Genomic DNA, 18,795 nt, shown 5'->3' with positions numbered 1-18,795 from the left:
ATAGCAAGTTGTTTTTATTTTTTTAAATATATATATTTTTTGACGGTGTGATATTAAACAGAGAATCATCTTTGCTTTAATATGGGGCAAACAAATGTTCTGTTAGAGTTAATGTGGTTTAATTAGAAGAACTCAAACAGAATCTCACAGAAAGACAGACTGCACTCGCAGTGACGCTGTCCCGTCATAGCAGTCTCATCGAAGGAGAGAGTTTAGTGACTAAACTCTGTCCTAAAATTTAGTCATTTATACAAAGTTGGACAGATCTGTTCGATAACAACGCTCTAAACACATATTTAATATAAAGTTATGTTTTACAGACCAAAGTCTCTGATAGTTCAGGAGTAAAGTGCAGGAGGAGATGTCAGGACTGATCGCTGCAGTCGCTGCTTCAACCAAACATGCTCTCACTGAAAGCCCCGCCCTGCCCTGCTCTGCTCTGATAGGATACAACAGCGCTGGACTTTGTTTGATTTGTTGAAGGCAGTGTCTGTTTAATCCTTATATCAGGGTCCCACTGTCCTTAGAGGCTTGGTGAGCACCGAACAACGATCCAGTCACACCAGTGCGGCTGGATTTTTTTTTTTTTTTAAGAAATCAGGTCGCATTTGCGACCAAACTGGTCGTACTCTAGAGCCCAGCTAGCTGTTGTTTTGACAGACAATCAGGTACAAGCTTAGGTACGCAAGTGAGCTTCATGACATTCCATCTGGTGTGCTTTTTCTTTTTTACCACGCATGCGCACCTGCGCACCTCTTATGTGCAACTCTGAAGATAAACCTTTATTGTCATTGTACAGAGCACAATGAAATTACAGTTCAGAACACACATTCACAATTTTTCATACACTCAAAAGAAGTGGACAGAAGTATATTTATATTAGCCCACCTCTTCTCCTGCAACCTTATTCCCATCACTTCTTATTCATCAAAATAATTATTAATTACTTAAAAATGAATGCATCCAACAAAACCTTTTATACTTGTGACAGTTTTCTTTCAAGATTAAACAGTTTAATTTAAAAGTTTGTCCTTAAAACCTGTTGTTTATGTTGCAAAATGAAATATCTATCAATAAACATTTTCATGGAATCGAATCAAATCGAGATTAATCGATTCTGAACTTAATGAATCAAAATCGAATCGATTTAGAGAATTGGCCATGATACCCAGCYCTAATTCTGATACCTCTCATAATTATCATGTTACTTTTTTATTGAGTTTTATGAGCACCATATTTTTTATATTTTAAATTGCATTTCCTCCCGTCTCTGCAGGTATAGTGGTGGGTGTGCCTTTCATCCCTCTGACCGTGTCACTGTCATTGTGACAAAGTTTAAAATTTTAATTTTAGTTTGTGGAGCATTTAGTTTGTGCATGACATTTTGATCAAACATCTAGTAATGTAGAGTTCTCACATCAAAATTTCCATATWGCATTTTCATATAAAGGCTTTTATATTTTAGTTTGCGTCTGTTGTTATATCTTTGGATATTGCCACCAAGTATTGTAAACATTTATAGCCTGAATTGTAGGGGTGTGGTAGAAGTAGTAGATAAATTTTTCCACTACTGATATTCCACCATTACAGTATCTAATCAGTATGTCGCTAAACAGAAAGAACAAATCACTCCCTTGAATTCCACACAGCTTGCAGTGTTTATCTAGGCCTTTAAATGAGTTGTTATCTCAGGGTGTGGATCCCCCTCCCCATTTCCATCCGAATCATCAGGGGGGTCCTGGGAGAGGGGACCAGAAGCTGACCTACAGTGAAGGGGACACAAACTTGTGTCCCAGGCCCTGTTTACATGTGAACTATCTGAAAATGTTAAAGATTTTCCAATGATGATTAAGAAAAAGTTGCATTTTTACATTGTAATGATATGATCACCATTGATATTTAAACAAGACTACAAACAATTGTTTAATTTCTGTAGTATCCATTAGGGGTGCACGATAGTTATCGGCCCGATATCAGGAAATTATGATGTCCTACTTATCGGTCAGATATAACAAACATAACCGATAAGTAGCAGCTTTCCATCCGGCACGATCCGAGCATCATTCATATTGCATCCGAAAAAACTACTTTCTCACCAGAACAATAATTAAAATACTCCGTGCTGAAAAACAACCAGTCATTTTAAGAATTATTAATATTATTTCACCAATTAACCCTGTGTGTTACACACAAACTTTATAATTATAAACATCGGAACAACTACTCCCAATTTGAGAACGTGTAATGTCCGTTTCCTCCTGAATGTAGCACAAAGTCCGTCTGCTAAAATGCTAACAACAAGAAGCTAGCGTTCAAGAACTCATTGAAACTTAAATCATTGCTGAGGCTTTGGACAAATCCAAAATAAATGCCAGAGAGGACGCAGATCTGAAGCAATTTAACGATGGAAATGATGACAACCAGCCGTTCACCCTCGCTAAAGACCGAAGCTTTTATCACCTGTTAGCCACGGTTTACCGCTGCCTCTATGTGTCTTCCTGTAAGTACAATGGTCGTAATGCATTCACACTCTCAGAAGCACTGTTTCAGGTAGAAAAATGTTTTAAATCATACATTAATAATAATAATAATAATAATAATAATAACAAATGTACTTTGAATCTAACTTGTGTTAGTGCATTATCTGTTTTGAACTTGTGGAATGACTTTTTCTCTTTGTACGTATTTGTTTAAATATGAGACCAGTGTTAAAGGTCTTTTTTATAATTAATGTGCCTTATTTAAAAATATGGCCATTTGAGAAATTGTTTTGTTTGATATATTTTAAGAAATGTTTGTTTGCTAAGAGTTTATTTCCAATAATACAATTTACAGTGTCATTTGGTTTTGGTCTTGTTTATTAATGTTTGATCTTACCCATTTTTGACTAATCTTATCTCCTGGCATGTTATCGGTTATTATCGGTTATCGGCCATTAGATTGAGAAAGTTATCGGTATCGGTTCTTAAAATAAGTTATTGTGCAGCCCTATTACCCATGCTAGGCCACTAGCTGGCTCTGTGACATTTGTATTTCAATGACACGTGCGTTACAGGAGACACTTCAGGCTCGAGCCTTAGTTGCGTTTAAATTGGGTGTAAATCACCAGATTTATCACAATATGGTATCTCAATTTGAATGGATGGCAATAAAATATTTTCTGGTATCACAAAGTCTGCCACAATACGATTTCGATACGAATTCAATTCACAAGTCTTCTATTGATTTATTGATCCGCATTAGGCATATAATGACAATATGGATGATTATTTTTTTCATTTTGCCCCAGTGTAATTGAATATTTTAGTTAATGTCTTGATGTGGATCAATATTGTTACACCCCTAGTGTGGAATATGTGAAATGCTTCTCTTTTGACCCAAGAGAGAATGAAGCACTAAATGTTCCACATCAGAAATTTTTGATAAATAGAAGAGTGAGCAGCATAAACAGCGTTCTATCTGTCATTGTCATTCTTATTTTTTTTCATCTGCTTGTGCAAGCACAGAAAATGTGACCGCAGCCATTCATTGTGTGCATGTGCAATTTCACACACATTTCCCAAAACGGTCTCTCTGAGACTTGGATTCTAAATATTTGGTGTCAGAAAATGACCACTGTTGTGTTCACAAAAGGCTGAAATGCAACAAATATGTTATGGTTTCACCTAAAAACTGCATTATTATTGGGTCATTGACTTTAATGGCAGTAGTTGAATATTAAACAATGTCATTCATCCCACATACAGTATTTGCTTATATAGTCAAACTTAAAAGCTTCCTGTTGTGAGGGCATCATTGTTCACAGTTTGCACTACTAGGGTTGATTGCACTGGAGTTTTAGTGGGTCCGGAAAGAAGACAGAAAAAAAAAAAGTTTTGTGCTGCTAGTTCACAACAAGATTAGGTCCCCAAGTAACTCAAGTCTTTGTGAGAGAGATCTGTTTAGAAGAAAGGTGCACTTTGTCAAGGAAAGCAGACATCCACTTTGAACTTGTCTTAACCTTATCAGTGTTAAAGCAGCTTGAAGATAGATTCTGAGACATTTAAGGAAAATACAGAGTTCTAATCATGCTGCAGCCAAAATCAATAAATCAAAGAAAACAAAATTGAGTATAAAAAGCTTTTGTGTCTGAAACTGTTAGAATTTTCTTGTCCATAGGTAACACATAAATTGCTTTTCACTAAATATAAATATTTAGAAGGGGTTTTGAATGTGTATAAGTGTCTGTTATTATTCAAACGAACTTTTGAACCTCAGATAGTTTTAGTAGTTTCTAAGCTTTAGTCATCTGGACTATGTTCCTCTGCACATTCTAGTTGAATGATTAGCACACACATTCATTGCTGGTGTCTGAAGATTTTTGCAGTTATTTTCAGACCTAAAGGGTACTCGTGGTATTTGTTTAGTGTTAAACAGAAGGGTGTTTGGATAGTCAAAAAATAGTTAAACGATCAGTGCCAAAAACCAGGATCTGCGCTTGTTCCTTTGCCCCACACCTCCCACAAAGTCACAGAGAGCACCAACAGCTGTTTTAGTCAAGTCACCAGATTGTGTTTATACTTAAACACACAAGGTGTGATTAAGGCTTTCATGGTTAATTGTTTTAATTAGCTGGTTAAATAATTATATTGTTCACATTAGTCATCATCCAACCATATACCTATTGTCAATTTGGCTCCCCACATGACTGAATACATTTTATTTATTTTGTGGTCTGTAGTCATTTTAAGTTTTATGTAGAGAACAGTTTAAAGATAAGTTTCTTTTTGTGTTGCCTTTGCAGAACATTGTCAGCAGGTTTGTCAATTTTCAAAAATGTTCATAACTTGTATTTATTTTCTGTGGTACCCATTACCTGGTCTTCAGTCTGTATTTTATAATGCATTAAAGAATATTAACACACACAGGAAATTTGGTTGCTGTCCACTGCAGCTAAATGATCCCTTAGTGTTATGTTTCTCATTTCCTGTCTAAAATGGTTCTTTTGCTTAGTAATGTGCATGACTTGGCTTCATCCTCATCTAACCAGCRAAACAGATCTTAGTTTCATTCAGCCACCTGGGCTAGAGGGTGACAAAGACAGGGCAGAATACTAATTCAGTTAGCTCAGCGCTGTTCCTCTGCTTGGTAAGGGATAATGTTTAGGCTGTTTTTAATAGCCTTGAACCTTTTACTTTTTGGTAACAAAACGTAGTGAATTATATGTTTTTTCTGAAAACTAAAAGTAGCTCCATTAGAACTTCTAGCTGCTTTTTCAAAGACAAAAACAGTGTTTGTTGGCCAACAAACCTGTTCCACCTGTTTTTGTACTGCAGCCCCTGATGGAAATCTGATTCACTTCTCAGAGTCCAACTCTTCCTGCTTTAAGTTTTCCTTTAGATCAACACTTGTTTAGTAATAAATTGCTAAATTTTAGTGATTACAATCAATTTGATAATGTTTTGTCCAGCCTTGTCCTTTGCTTGTACAACATGCTTCTTTTTGTCTCCATCCAACATCAGAGTAGAATTTCATTCTCAAAACATTGTTGGCTTTGTGGATCTATTTATTGTCAGCCACCCTTATTTTAACTCTAAGTATTTGCCTACTATCTAATATTACCCACAGTCAGTCTTGAATATCAGCTTTTTTTTTCTTGTTCTGTGATCTTATTTACTGTGTACTAATAATTTTGGATTTCCGTCAGTCATTCTTAATTAGAATTTATTTTGCGATAGCACAATTATGTTGTAGTACAGTTGKTGATTTTCCTGCAGTCTTTTCACATAATTTTTTACATTGTTTGATAAATGAACAAAAAGACATTTGTACTTTGACTATGTCTGCTTGTTCATGGAAAAGAAGTGCTGCACAGCCTACAGATGTGCTTGTGGTCATGTTGCGGTGACTTTTTAGGGTAGATTGAGGTTAAGGAGACAAAGAGTCCTTTGAAACAGCGTTACCAGATTTTATATATTTTTTTTAAAAAGATTGGACCCCACCCACCCAGACAGACATGCATGCACAGACACACATACACACATGCCCCTCTACTGGTGTCTTTTTTATATTTACTTGCTTTAAAAAAAATTCTGCTACATGGTCATTATGATTTATACAAGTCTTAATGTCTTAGGGGGATGTGCACAGGATGTACTAAAGATATATTATGCTCGTTTTGCTTATGTTTATTTACGATTTAAAACCCAGCTCCAAGCCTTTTTTCCCCTCCTAATTACTCTGATCTGAGCCGGCTGCCACTACCGGTCCGGCTCACCCTCACAGCATGTTTAAATGTAAAAAAAAAAGGGTATTTTATTTTATTGTTTACGTTACAACTCCCCTGTCCAATGGAAAGCCTTTGTTATTATTGCACTGGCAATTTTTCTCTGGTTTACTTTTCCCTCACAGCTGCTGACTCATTTCCCTCTCTGGTACTCAGTTGGTATGGAGGGGAATGAGGAAAAGATGGAAAGAGTTTCATGTTGGRTGTGGGCATGTCTACATCTGTGGATTTAAGTTTACATAAAGAGGACAGACTATTACAACTGTAAAAACCTGATTTATAAAGGAAATCGTCATCCTGAAAGCTTGACTTTAGGTTGACATAAAAAGAAAGGCTGTTAACTGACAATTTAAATCAAAGATTCAGTAAGTAACAAGAAAATTTATTTAAGGAAGAGAATTGGGGAAAAAAGTCATCTAATTATTTGATGCAGCTGTTTAGGTTCCCTCTTTGGTCATTAGTTTGCTTATTAATTTTTTAGACTGGACATAATATAAACCTAAAGTTTAGGTCTGACCGCAGGGAACTATAAACTTTGTGTAAGGTTGTGTTTTTTTTAGGAAGAATAGAGTGATTTCTGTCTTAGATGCAGTAGGGATGCACCGATATGAAAATTTCAGCCAGTATCGATATCTGATATAATTATTGCTGTTATGGCYGATAACGGATATTTACCGATATTACACAAACACACAAATTRTATTATGTAYATATGCACAAACACACTTGAGTCTTTTTTGATACTGTAAATAAACAACCAGAYCTCTGACATGGCTCCCTACTTCAATTATCACTGGCTATACAACGTTAATATCATCATGATCAAACACATACCACTCAACCAACCATCTCCACTCCCAAAACAGAAACACAGAGATAAAAAGTGGGAAATCAATATTGGATGTTAAAATCGGCCCAGTTTTACATATCGGACCGATACTGATATTAATGCTGATATATCGTGCATCCCTAGTTTGTAGCAACCAGAAGGTCAAACATGAGAGATCAAGAAAAATTAAGGAGGAAAGCAAGTTAGTAACACTGCTAAAAGCTAATGCCATGAAACAGAATGAAGGATGCTATGTCTTCTTTTATCCAGCCCTTACTTACAGAGGACAAAAACAAAAGTCCCYTTGAACATGATCATTTTTATTTTGCTGATGATGCTATGCTATACATGTTGGATTAAATTTAAAAGTGCTGTTTAGGACAGGCTGAGGCATTGTGAAAAATGTTCCTGTCTGAACTTGATAACTGTAGTAGCGCACATACTCRGCTCTTTTCATTTTATACTACGAGTGGAGTTCAGTGCACTAAATCTATCCACGTTATGTGGACAGTTACAATTATTCTTCTACGACTGTGACCATTTTTCATTAATAGATTTTTAAAGTAATTCATTTTGACCGATTGATTGGACAGCTTGGTGAGTTATTCTGGAAACTGTCTCAGTTTCTTTGGGCTTTATCCAAAGACTACACAGTAGAAAGACATCAAGAAGGGACAATCATTATTGGTTGATTCTTCAAGTCTCCATTCTGCAAGCATTTTTCCCACAGAACTATGGGCCACAATTCATTTATTTATTTGATTATTTGGTTACATCATACRACCTTTTGGTATGTGTCTCCATCAGTGTCATGCTAAAGTCACGTTTTTATTGTTATTTGATTTGTTAATTGTTATTAGGAGCTTTAAATCAGATTTTTAAGTTTTTTCCCATGTCTGTTATGACCTGTATAAGAACTGAACACATCAACTGACTGTTTACTGGTTCTAAAGTAATGCAAATTGCTTATAAAATTATATACAGTTGCATTTGTGACCATTGAAATGTCTTTGAAGAACTTTGGCTAAATCATTCTGCTATTTTAACAATTCAAAACAGATTAACTCAGATGTTTGACAGTGTGATAATTAGGCATGGGATGGTATGAAATTATGACGGTATGATAACCTTGGGCCAAAATATCACGGTTTCGCAATATAACGGTATTTATAATTACAGCTCTAAAAATTTTGTTTTGAAATTTGTATTTAAAAGCAAAAAGGATAATAACTTTTGTATTATTATATTCAACTTTAACTATCTTTGGAAGCTGTTTTTAGATCTCAGAGGTGTTGTGCTGAAATTTTATTTACCTGTGTGCATCTGTACTTTCTTGATTTTTAGCACCTAATGCAATTAGATAATCCTGATAAAGTAAGATAACTGCTTTTCTATTGCTTTATTATTTAAGACAATTCAGTGTATACTGCACGACAAGTCTTTTTATTGAAGTAATGCATCACGTTTGAGGTTTTTATTGTGTTTTAAATTTCAAAAGGGTTTTTGACATAAAGATTATATAATTGTATGCACACAGAAACAAGAAATAACTATGAATGCGTATTTATGAAATGCACGTTCAGCTAACGACCTGCTCGGCTAAAGGAGGCATTCAGTTTTATAGCCTTTCACTTAAAACTTATCAATCACACAATCCAACAACTCAAACAGTTTTGCAGACAATTTGTGATCGGTGCATTAAGCAACAGCAATGCTGTTATATGTTTCACAATCTGATGCTAACATTAGCACGTTCTTTTCAAGATAGCATAAGTTTACCTGGACCTGTGATCATGTTAGAAGCCTCCACGGTCCACATTGCTGTAGTCTTTACGGCATCTCACGTATTTTCATATTGCTGGATTTATTATTTTAGACAGGGAAAAAGTTTGGGGAACTCTGTTTTTCAGCGAGTGCCGACAGGCAGCTCTGCAGGATTGCGTGGGGGAAAGTCTGCTGCGGAACAGACCCTAGGGGGAAAACAAAACAAAAAACAAAAAACAAACAAACAAAAAAAAAAACGTATACCGTAGGCACAGTATGACAGAAGATTTTAGTGGTTTTCAACCCGTGACATTTTCATATCATGTTATTTGAAACCGGTATTCGGCCCATGCCTAGTGATAATAAAAAAGTGAATGTGAAGTAGATATTGGAATTAGAACAAATCAGCACTTAAAATGTTAACAAGCTGCATACCAACTTTTTTAACTACTTTATTTGTGAAGGTTGAGACAACAGCGAATATTTAAGCCACATTTTTGTTCAATGTCGGGAGAGAGATTGAAAACTACATAAATATGCAGATTTCTTTTTCAAAATGATTGGACAAGAATKTTATCAACTAATATACTATTTTCATTTAAAACTGGACTTGTAAGATCTAGTAACATTTTTTTCTTTTGCTCTGCATTAGCCAATCATAACATGATGATTTTTTATTCCCATAAAATAAATTAGAAATTTCAGCTGCTTTTTAGAAAATTTTGTGTTTTATTACTAGAAACACTTTACTTGAAATCCCTGGTCCCAATATGTGCTGCTCAAAAGCTGAAACATAAAATTTACAAAAGATGCAGATGATCTTTGATGCACACACAAACCTGGTCACAAAAACAAATCAACAAAACCCAAAGTAACCTCTTCCCAAGTTTAGTTTGTCCTGCTTTCTTCTACTTTACCAGACTTGATGACTTCTGTCTCAACACTGCATCCCACCTCAGCTTGTGCCTGAAAACAATTTAAGTTGAGCCTAAATATGAACACATTATGACCTAATAAATTTGTTTGATTGATTGATTGATTGATTGACATTCTTTTTTATTTGTATTCTTTCAATTCACATTTTTCAAAATCTGTCATTCTCCCTCTCTTTTCGTGCAAGCAGTGGAGGCAAATTATCAGAGTGCTTACAGTTGCTTCTTTCAATAGTTGTAATTTTTTTTTTTGCATTTATGACTATGGATATATATATATTATGGTTTAACCATGTTAAGAACTATTAATGCCCAAGCAGAGGGTTTATGTTTGTTTTCCTGTTGGATTTATCCTAATAATCAGGCATTAGCTCCTCATGGAGTCTTTTAATTCTAATCTACTTTTACGTTCATTCCACTCTATTCAAAACTTGAATTATCCTTTTTTTTGCACTGTCTGTAGGTTCAGATGCACCACTGTTTTGTTTTATAATTATACAGTGACTGTGAAACCACTAAACTAAGAAACATATACTGCCTGGCCATATAAAAAGTTGCCACCAAAAAAATGGTCACAGACTAATATTTTATTGGACTGCCTTTAGCTGTGATTATGGCATGCCTTCGCAGTGGCATTGTTTTGATAAGCTTCTGCAATGTCACATGATTTATTTACATCCATAGCATTAATTTTTCAACAGGATCTTGCATTGATGGTGGTAGGGTCTCACCGCTGCGCAAAGCCTTCTCCAGCACATCCCAAAGATTCTCAGTGGGCTTTGTGGTGRCCAATCCATGTGTGAAAATGTCTCATGCTCCCTGAACCACTCTTTCACAATGTTACAATCCAGCTCAACCAGGAAAAGGTGAGGTAACATTAAAACCAGATGAAATTGGTCAATTTGGTCAAAAGTTTATTGTGGCCAGTAGGGCTGCCACAAACGTTTATTCTTATAATCGATTAATCACCAGTTATTTTTCCGATTAGTTGACTAATCGGATCATACGGTAATTGAATATAAAACATACAGCTTATCGCGCCAGAATGCAGCTGATATTATATAAACATCGTTAGATTTTAGCTGTATGCTAACTAAAAATAATTGTTGTGGAAGACAAGTTCTGCCTTGCTGATATTTAATTGCACAGGTTTCTCTTTCATTTTCTTAAAATGATCTCACACTTTCGAGCTCCGTTGTCAGGTAGCCATGATACTAGAGCCTGTCTGTATAATGTCTTGTGACGTCCACAGTCTACCCCAGTTACGGTTATGTGTGTCAAGGACAGAAAGGCAGATGTGGCAGTGGAAGGTGTTGAAGCAGTTTGGAGAGAAAAACAAAGTAAAGAACAAAAAAACAAACAAACAAACAAAAAACAAACAAACAATTAATCGATTATTACATTAGTCATCGATTATTTTAATAATCAATTTGTTGTCGACTAATCGTGGCAACCCTAGTGGCCAGTCAACAAAATAAACAATTCTAACAAAAAGAGGGTACTCTAAAAGTACAAATTGCCAGTAAACGGTTTGCAACTTTTTAACAAAAACAACAAAACAGAAGTACACCAACTAAGAAAATATAGTGATGTTACAAGCTTAACAAAACAATACAAAAGTACTTTGAACAGTGACCCAGTCAATGGAATGTTTGATAAAATAGCTATATTAAACAAAAAGTCTAGTTAAAGCTTTGAGCCTTAAAACCAAGAAAACTACAAACAACTAAACAAAGTTCTCAAGTACACCCTTTAGTCTACCCCAAAACAAAAACACACACAGTTTGTACAACTAAGAACACAAAGRGACTTTTAATTAACCCACTGGTTACAAACTAGACCTGGCTGAAACAACAAAGCCAAGGCCAAACATTCATGAAAACCCATAGACAAAATGGCGAGCTGCTCAATCTAATCACAGCCGCCCTGATTAACACAAGAGCAGGACTTATAAAGGAGAGTGTATTCTATGAATGGAGAAGCAGAAGTTAAATGATCCAATCCAAATGCAGGGGAGGTCCACTAGGAGGAGCTAGAAGAGGCCAGCCAATGGCTGAGCTGTCACAGCACAGCAGGCCCAGCAGATCACACACCTGTAACACAGTCATATGCAAAACAAATGGCTTCAGGCCATAACAACAATTTGAGCCTGATGAATCCTGGTATTATGTTCTTAGAATATGCCTCTACCATCAGGGAAGAAAAAAAAATCCATTGATGAAGTTTACTTTGGGACACATTTGCTCAAAAATCTTTTTTCCATTCATTTAAAATAAACTCAAAGCAGCTCAAAAGTGTTGTAACATGCTTCAGACTTCTTTTATTTGAGAAAAAATGTTTTTGACAAAGCTTATCGTTCCACAGAATAAACTAGTTACATTGTTGTAACTGAAGCCATTCCTATTTCTGAAAACCAGAGATTTTAGTGAAATATGTAAACACTTGGGTTCAGACTGTTTTCCCCTATTATTGTTCACATATGGTCTTCACAGTAGATGTTCACTCAGTCTCTCATAGCTAGAGCATTTGGGAAATATGTACAAATAGTGTGGATTAAAACTGTTTAGAGCAAACACAAGGCAGGACAAAACACTGTACTCTAAAAACTGATGCACGTAAGTCCACTAGTGACAAGTAAGTGGAAAACAATGTCTGAAGAAAGTAGTATGACCTCATTCCTGCACTCCAGTATAATCTCCAAAAGCTTAACTTCATTCATAATTTATCAGTGATCTTTATGAAATTTGAGTTGGGGTGTTATTATAAATTCTTCACAAGAAGGTCTAGAGCAAATGATAAAAACTTTTATGATTGTGTATGCCATCCATTTCTGTCTTATTTTTTCCTTGTGGTAAAACCTGAAGGTGAATTTGCATATTCTTCAACATAGTTTGCAAACCATAACAATGTCCAGAAGACATGTCCTACCATTAGTAAGCCATTGTTTTATTGTGATCTGTGAACTGCTCTGTTGAATCTGAGTTCAGCATTTGGCCAACATCAAACGGGAGTTTGGAGCCAAAATAACTATTTAAATCAGTCTGCATATAAATCAGTTTCTTATCAAATGGAACCAGATTGTATCACTTAGTGGTAATTGATGATGCAGAACTTTGCACTGTATTCATGTCACTGATTCTTATTCTATCTAATCAAAAATACTTTGAAAAATAATCATTTTGTAGATACTTATCTTAATCACTTATAGCAAGTATCATGAAACCAGGGTATTGTACTGTTGCAGAGACTTATGACAGACCCCCTTTTATCTGGATTTGAAAAAAAACTTCCTCTACATACGTATTTCTCTTTAGAAAGCAATTTGTAGATTTTAAGACTTGGACATTGATGTCTGTAGCCACATTTCAACACGAAAGTACCTTGAGCTGTCAGCCCCAGAAGTTTTATAACAAAGCTAAGGTTTTTTTCTTTACTGTGGTCTGAAGTAGTGGAAAGATTAGAAAAAAATGGTCTGTTCTCTTTGTTCTGGGCATTTGTTTGAAGAGCCCGGCTGCTGCAGCACACAGGAAGCTTTTTAGGCAGGGATTGTTTTATCTCTTCAGTGCTATTCAAGGTAAAAAGTAYAAGCATTAATAGAGCTCTATAAAATATCTAACTAATGGATAATAGTTTTTGTTTAATCTGCAATTGACTCCTTTTTCTTGTTACTTTCAATAAGAAAATACTTGTCATGTGCAATTATCCATTTTTGTAAGATCCACTGTTTAGTTTTCCACAGCTGTGTCCTACTTTTCCCATTGCTCTTACTGCCTGTCTGCTTTTTATAATTGTAAACACTTTTTAAGACACATACAGTGTTTTGAGAAGTCTGCCTGCAAAATGTACAACTGCTTAAAATTTCAGTGTCATTAAATCTGTCACAATAGTTTTCACAGAAAGGTACTTGAAGAGAAACTTTATATATATATATTTGTTTAACAAGTGAAAGAGTTGAGTTTAGTGTTGGTGGTCCAAATTATCTGCCCCTCAGCAGCTGTGAGCTCGATCAACACACCAGTGTTTTATTTTTCCAAGGTTAAGGGAGTGAAATTCTCTCTCACCTGTCAATGTCTGTAAAACCAACAATGTAACAGCCCCACGCACCCATCCCAGAAAGATAACAAAGCAATAAAGTGTCTGTCTGTGTCAAAACAATAAAACTTTGTCTGATTCTTAACTTAGTATTATTTCATTCTGACCAACACAGGTCTTTAGTACCTTTTCCAATGAGGACTATGATCGGCGTAATGACGATGTTGACCCAGTTGCCGCGTCAGCAGAATATGAACTGGAGAAAAGAGTGGAAAAGATGGATGTGTTTCCAGTGGAGATTGAAAAAGGTTGGTCTAAACTAAAGTCCTAAGCAAGGTGGAAATTTTCAGAAAAAGTCAAACTAAGTCCAATATAATTGTTTTGTTTTTTTTAATTTCAGTGTGTTTTAAATTGTCTTTCATTTGCATTTTATGTTTTGAAAAAAGATTTCTTAAATGTGCTCAATGCACAATCTTAAAAACATCGCAAGCATATAAAATCATGACATTCAGATAATTTGTTTTCACCCACTCTTTAAAATCTACACAAATTTTCTGCCACCAGGAGACAATGGACTTGGGATCAGTATCATAGGAATGGGAGTGGGAGCTGACCAGGGTTTGGAAAAACTCGGCATATTTGTGAAAACAATAACAGAGAATGGAGCAGCTGAGAAAGACGGGCGGTGAGTTAGTGTCATAAATTTCCTTTGTATGTAGCTGTAAACTCCTGTCGTCTATCACAATTTAGTCACTCAATAACACATGCATAAGGCTTAATAATTGGTTTTAGTATTGCACAGCAGGAATTCCTAATTCCTCAGGGGATGTACAATATTTTGACAAAAGCATAAATGACAAAACAGTCCAGTTTTAGTTCTAATCTCACAATAAAGTTGGAGAAACTTTTTTTTAAACTTTTTTGTCTGCTGATTAAAAAGATTGTATTTTTCTGCCAAGATAAAGGAGTGCACATAACTCAGTAAATTAAAATCCTTTGAAATGCACTATATTGTGTTTTATGCAGGATACAGGTGAATGACCAGATAGTAGAAGTGGATGGTATCAGTTTGGTGGGAGTGACCCAGCTGTTTGCTGCAACAGTGCTAAAGAACACCAAAGGCACAGTCAGGTCAGTTCAACTCCTCATGTAAGGATTTTTCAGGCTACAGGAGTGTGCTGTTTGTTTCATGACAGGCCTGAGGTTTGGCATGATTTTATTTCTAAACTGAAATAGGCTAAATGAGGTATTATGCTAATGATCTATCATAGGAAAATTAGACACCCACAGCTACAGGGTGAGTCTGAAATTCCATGTCCAATTTGCATATTTCTAGTGAAAAAAACGACAAAAACCTGTCCAGTCTAAGGGTTTCTCTGCAGTGTGAGTAGTGTTACATTGTTCACTGTGTACTTTTGGTCCCATCTAAAACAGTTTCCTGATTGGACGGGAGAAACCAGGAACTCAAAGCGAGGTAGCACGCCTCATAAGTGAGACACTAGAGCAGGAGAAGAACCAGCAGCAGCATTTGGATGATCTTTATGAACACTCTACAGAAGAGGTGAGTCAGCTGGTCATAAAGACCATAGATTTGTAATAGATTATTCATCTGTACTGTATTCACAAACGGCTTTTTGCAACACTAAAATGTCTAACTATGTCAAGTCATGAGCACAGTATAAGCCCCTTTACCACTCCCAGCCCAATCCCTCTCAGCTCACCCAGGAAATTAGCATCTGGCTGTGAGTGACCCATGTGTCACAAATCTGCTGTGTTGGAAAAGGTTCTTTCAGCCTCCATCTGTCTGTCGGAGTTGTGAAATGTTTGCTTTCTGAAGTTCAAGCTACCACAAGCCTCTGTTTTTGCAACAGAGGAACTGTGCAAAGACTTAACAGGATTTACTGGAGCAGACAAATTCAGAAAGGTCTTTGGTTAAGTAAAGGGAGAATGTTGCTCACGTTCTTTGTCTGTAATGCTGTGAACATGTGTAGCTGAGCTCCTGAAGTATCTCCTGTGATTCAGTTTAATGATGTTTAAAGAAAGTTTAATGAAATCTTTTGATGGAAAGATATTACACTCTTTCATCCAGAGTGGGTTAGACATTAGAAGTGTTGTAGACATAGTGTTGAATATATATTTGTGTAGAAAGGTGTGTTGGAGTTAACAACGTGGTATATTTCAGGAGGAGCGGTATGAGGAGGACGATGTAGTCGAAGAAAGGATTCTGGGGTCCAATTTCTCTCCAGGGAGGAACGTAGAGGTGTTTGAGCTGCCCGATTCAGAGGCCTTGTTCATGCCAACCAACATGGACGCCTCCCAAATGGCCTTCAAGTTCAAAGAGGTACACCCTTGTCAACGTTCTGTTGTCTGGCTTTCTGTATTTTTTACTTAATCGTATGAAACAWCGCATTTCATTTTCTTTGTTTCCCATAGCTGCAGGTTAAGCACAGCATCGCAGTAGCTGAAATAAATCAACTAAAGAAAAAGGTAGGATGACAGTGAACTTGAATTATGTTAGTGAAAATAGAAAATTCATGCCTCAAAGTATTTATTAAATGAAAAAATTCAATATAGATGTCCATCAATATTTAGTGTTTGTTAAACCATCTTTGTGTTTATATTAAATGTTCAGTTTGACTTTGAGCTCTTATGTCCTATTTGTACTTTGTGATTATTTAGGTTTATTTCACCTTTTCATTTCAGTAAAATAAACACACTTTTAATGTATCATTTGTTTTGTTGCTTTTAGATGTTTTTTGTAAAACAACAAAAAGAGTCACACTTAATGCAGAAAAAAATGTGTGACCTAGTTCTTTTACATCTGCTTTTGTCACAAACTGTAATACAGAGACTGACAACTAGTGGCTCATCTGCTAAGCAAATTATTARGCAAATCTGTCTAAACTAACATGACCCCTTTCTCTGTGCAGCTCAAGCAATCAGACGAGGACAAATCATTGTGGGAAGTAAGAGAATCTGCACTGGAGCAAAAAATTGAGGATAACAGCGATAAAATCCTGAAGTTGGAGAATTACTGGCTGGAAGCCCAGGCGGTGTGTAAGAGTGTGAACGAACAATTAGCCGAGACTCAGTCTCAGTACGAAGCGCTGGACAAGAGATACAACAAGGCTAAGAAACTAATCAAGGACTACCAGCAAAAGTGAGTCTGTTTTAGATTACAGAATGCCTAATTGTTTCAGGTGTTGGTTATGTTTAAGTCAGAATCATATTTATTCTAATGATGTGTAGATTATGTGAGTAATTAACGTAAATAAATTTCTGAATAGTTATTGTAGAAGCAGAACAGACAAATTGTACAGAAACGTAAATGATAGATGGTAGGTTATGCAACCCAGATTATATTAATGAGAATTTTAGGATGTGAAAATACAAGAAAAAAAATGTAATCTAAAGACTGTTGTAGTATAATGACAGCAGTGACAGGATTGTTCTGTATTTTGTGCATCATACTTAAAATGGCTGGAAATAATTTATTTTCTTATAGATTTAGGGTTATATTTAAACATTGTTTTATTACATACTAAGACAGATATTTTCTCTTCCCCCTGCAGAGAAATAGATTTTGTGAAGAAAGAGGAGGAACTGAAAAAGCTCCTAGATGAAAAAGACAAGTTGTACAAGGAGCAGCTGGAGAGCTTACAGAAAAGAGTGAGATTCAGCATCAATAAAACTGGAAGTTTATTCACCTGCAGAGAAATCAGCTCCAGTGACTTTTTGTTTTTGGGACTTCAGATTGCAGCCCTCGAGTCCAGAGGTTCTTCAGTTGTGGAAAGTCAGATCTGTCAGGACCCTGCGGCTGAAGAGAGACGAGGCAACCMAGACTCAGTCAGCAACTCCCAGTCTGTTGACTCTCTGTTAGGTAATAAAAATATAAAACTTGGGGCAAAAACAGTAGTTGTCTGTGGGTGGGATCATTAGCATGTGGCATCAGTTACTTGTTGAATTCAGTTTTAAAGTAAAATGCTCAAATAGTTTTATGACTCCACACAGATGCCACAATAATTAGAAGCCTAAGTTTTTGAATGTTTTTTTATATATATTTACTTACTTAAACACATCATGAAAATGAATTTAGGATGCATTGATTTATTTATGAACTGTTTCTGCAGAGCTTTGGGAACTTTTCAGTAAGAGTGCTCAAATTGCAGGAACATTTGCTGTGAAGCAGGGAGTTATTAGAGAACTTTGATTCCGCTTTTTTTTCTTTTATTCATGTTTTTTGACCACAAGAATCTGAAACTAAACCGAAGCCTGGGGTATAGCTTTCAACTCGCCCTGAAAATAAGATAGTACCTCAAAAACAACTCTTTGAACTGTGGGATGAATACAGTGCTTAACATTTCTTGCTGGTTTGGTACTTTGAGGGTTTTTGTTTGTTTATTTTGTTGATTATGTAATGATCTGAAAAAGCATATTTTAAAAAAACCTGTACGATACTTTAGTGTCGTGGTTTGATTTTTTTTTTTGATACAAAAAAGACCATGCCCTTCTTAACTTGCAGTTTATTGAAATTAGTTGTGAACATTTGTTTAACCTCAAAAGTACAGTTTTTAAATTAAATGTTGCTGAAACAGCAAGTTGTCAGTGGATCTGGATCTGCACTCAACAATGCAGCCTGGGTGGAGTAGTTAAATGTAAATCCTCTGAGCCTTCAATACAGAGCATCTTCAGAAGACAAGTTGATCAAATACATTTTTAAAAATCTGTACTGTTCGATACAAGTGCGTTTTGAACCTAAAGTACTGTATTAAACAGTTTGATACAGATACATGTGTAGGGGTCATCTCGAGTGAAGAAACAGGAGTTCCAGCCTCAAAGCAGGTCTCGCACAGGCCTGAGAACTGGCAGGAACGCTGAACTCTTATTTTAGGCCATGACGGGTCATTTTACACACGAGGACTTCAGTTCTCTTAATCAGATATTAAACAGAAACAATCGGTTCTGTTCATGAT

General features: G+C 35.9%; 1 protein-coding gene across 3 annotated transcripts in view; it reads left to right on the top strand.

The window, feature by feature from the left end:
* ppp1r9ala (protein phosphatase 1 regulatory subunit 9A-like A) overlaps positions 1 to 18,795 on the top strand; it is a 32,310-nt gene that overhangs the window by 5,324 nt on the left and 8,191 nt on the right. For all 3 annotated transcript variants that reach the window (XM_014001364.1, XM_014001361.1, XM_014001370.1), the window contains exons 3-11: positions 13,998 to 14,130; positions 14,387 to 14,507; positions 14,849 to 14,953; positions 15,257 to 15,383; positions 16,005 to 16,163; positions 16,256 to 16,309; positions 16,753 to 16,982; positions 17,395 to 17,491; positions 17,576 to 17,702. In XM_014001364.1, the coding sequence (XP_013856818.1) occupies positions 13,998 to 14,130; positions 14,387 to 14,507; positions 14,849 to 14,953; positions 15,257 to 15,383; positions 16,005 to 16,163; positions 16,256 to 16,309; positions 16,753 to 16,982; positions 17,395 to 17,491; positions 17,576 to 17,702 (1,153 nt within the window). The remainder of the gene's footprint in view (positions 1 to 13,997; positions 14,131 to 14,386; positions 14,508 to 14,848; positions 14,954 to 15,256; positions 15,384 to 16,004; positions 16,164 to 16,255; positions 16,310 to 16,752; positions 16,983 to 17,394; positions 17,492 to 17,575; positions 17,703 to 18,795) is intronic.

Source organism: Austrofundulus limnaeus, unplaced genomic scaffold (assembly GCF_001266775.1).
Source record: "Austrofundulus limnaeus strain Quisiro unplaced genomic scaffold, Austrofundulus_limnaeus-1.0 Scaffold9, whole genome shotgun sequence".
Classification (NCBI taxonomy): domain Eukaryota; kingdom Metazoa; phylum Chordata; class Actinopteri; order Cyprinodontiformes; family Rivulidae; genus Austrofundulus; species Austrofundulus limnaeus.
The sequence above is the reverse complement of the archived record's forward strand: the minus strand, read 5'-3'. Positions and strand labels throughout refer to the sequence as shown.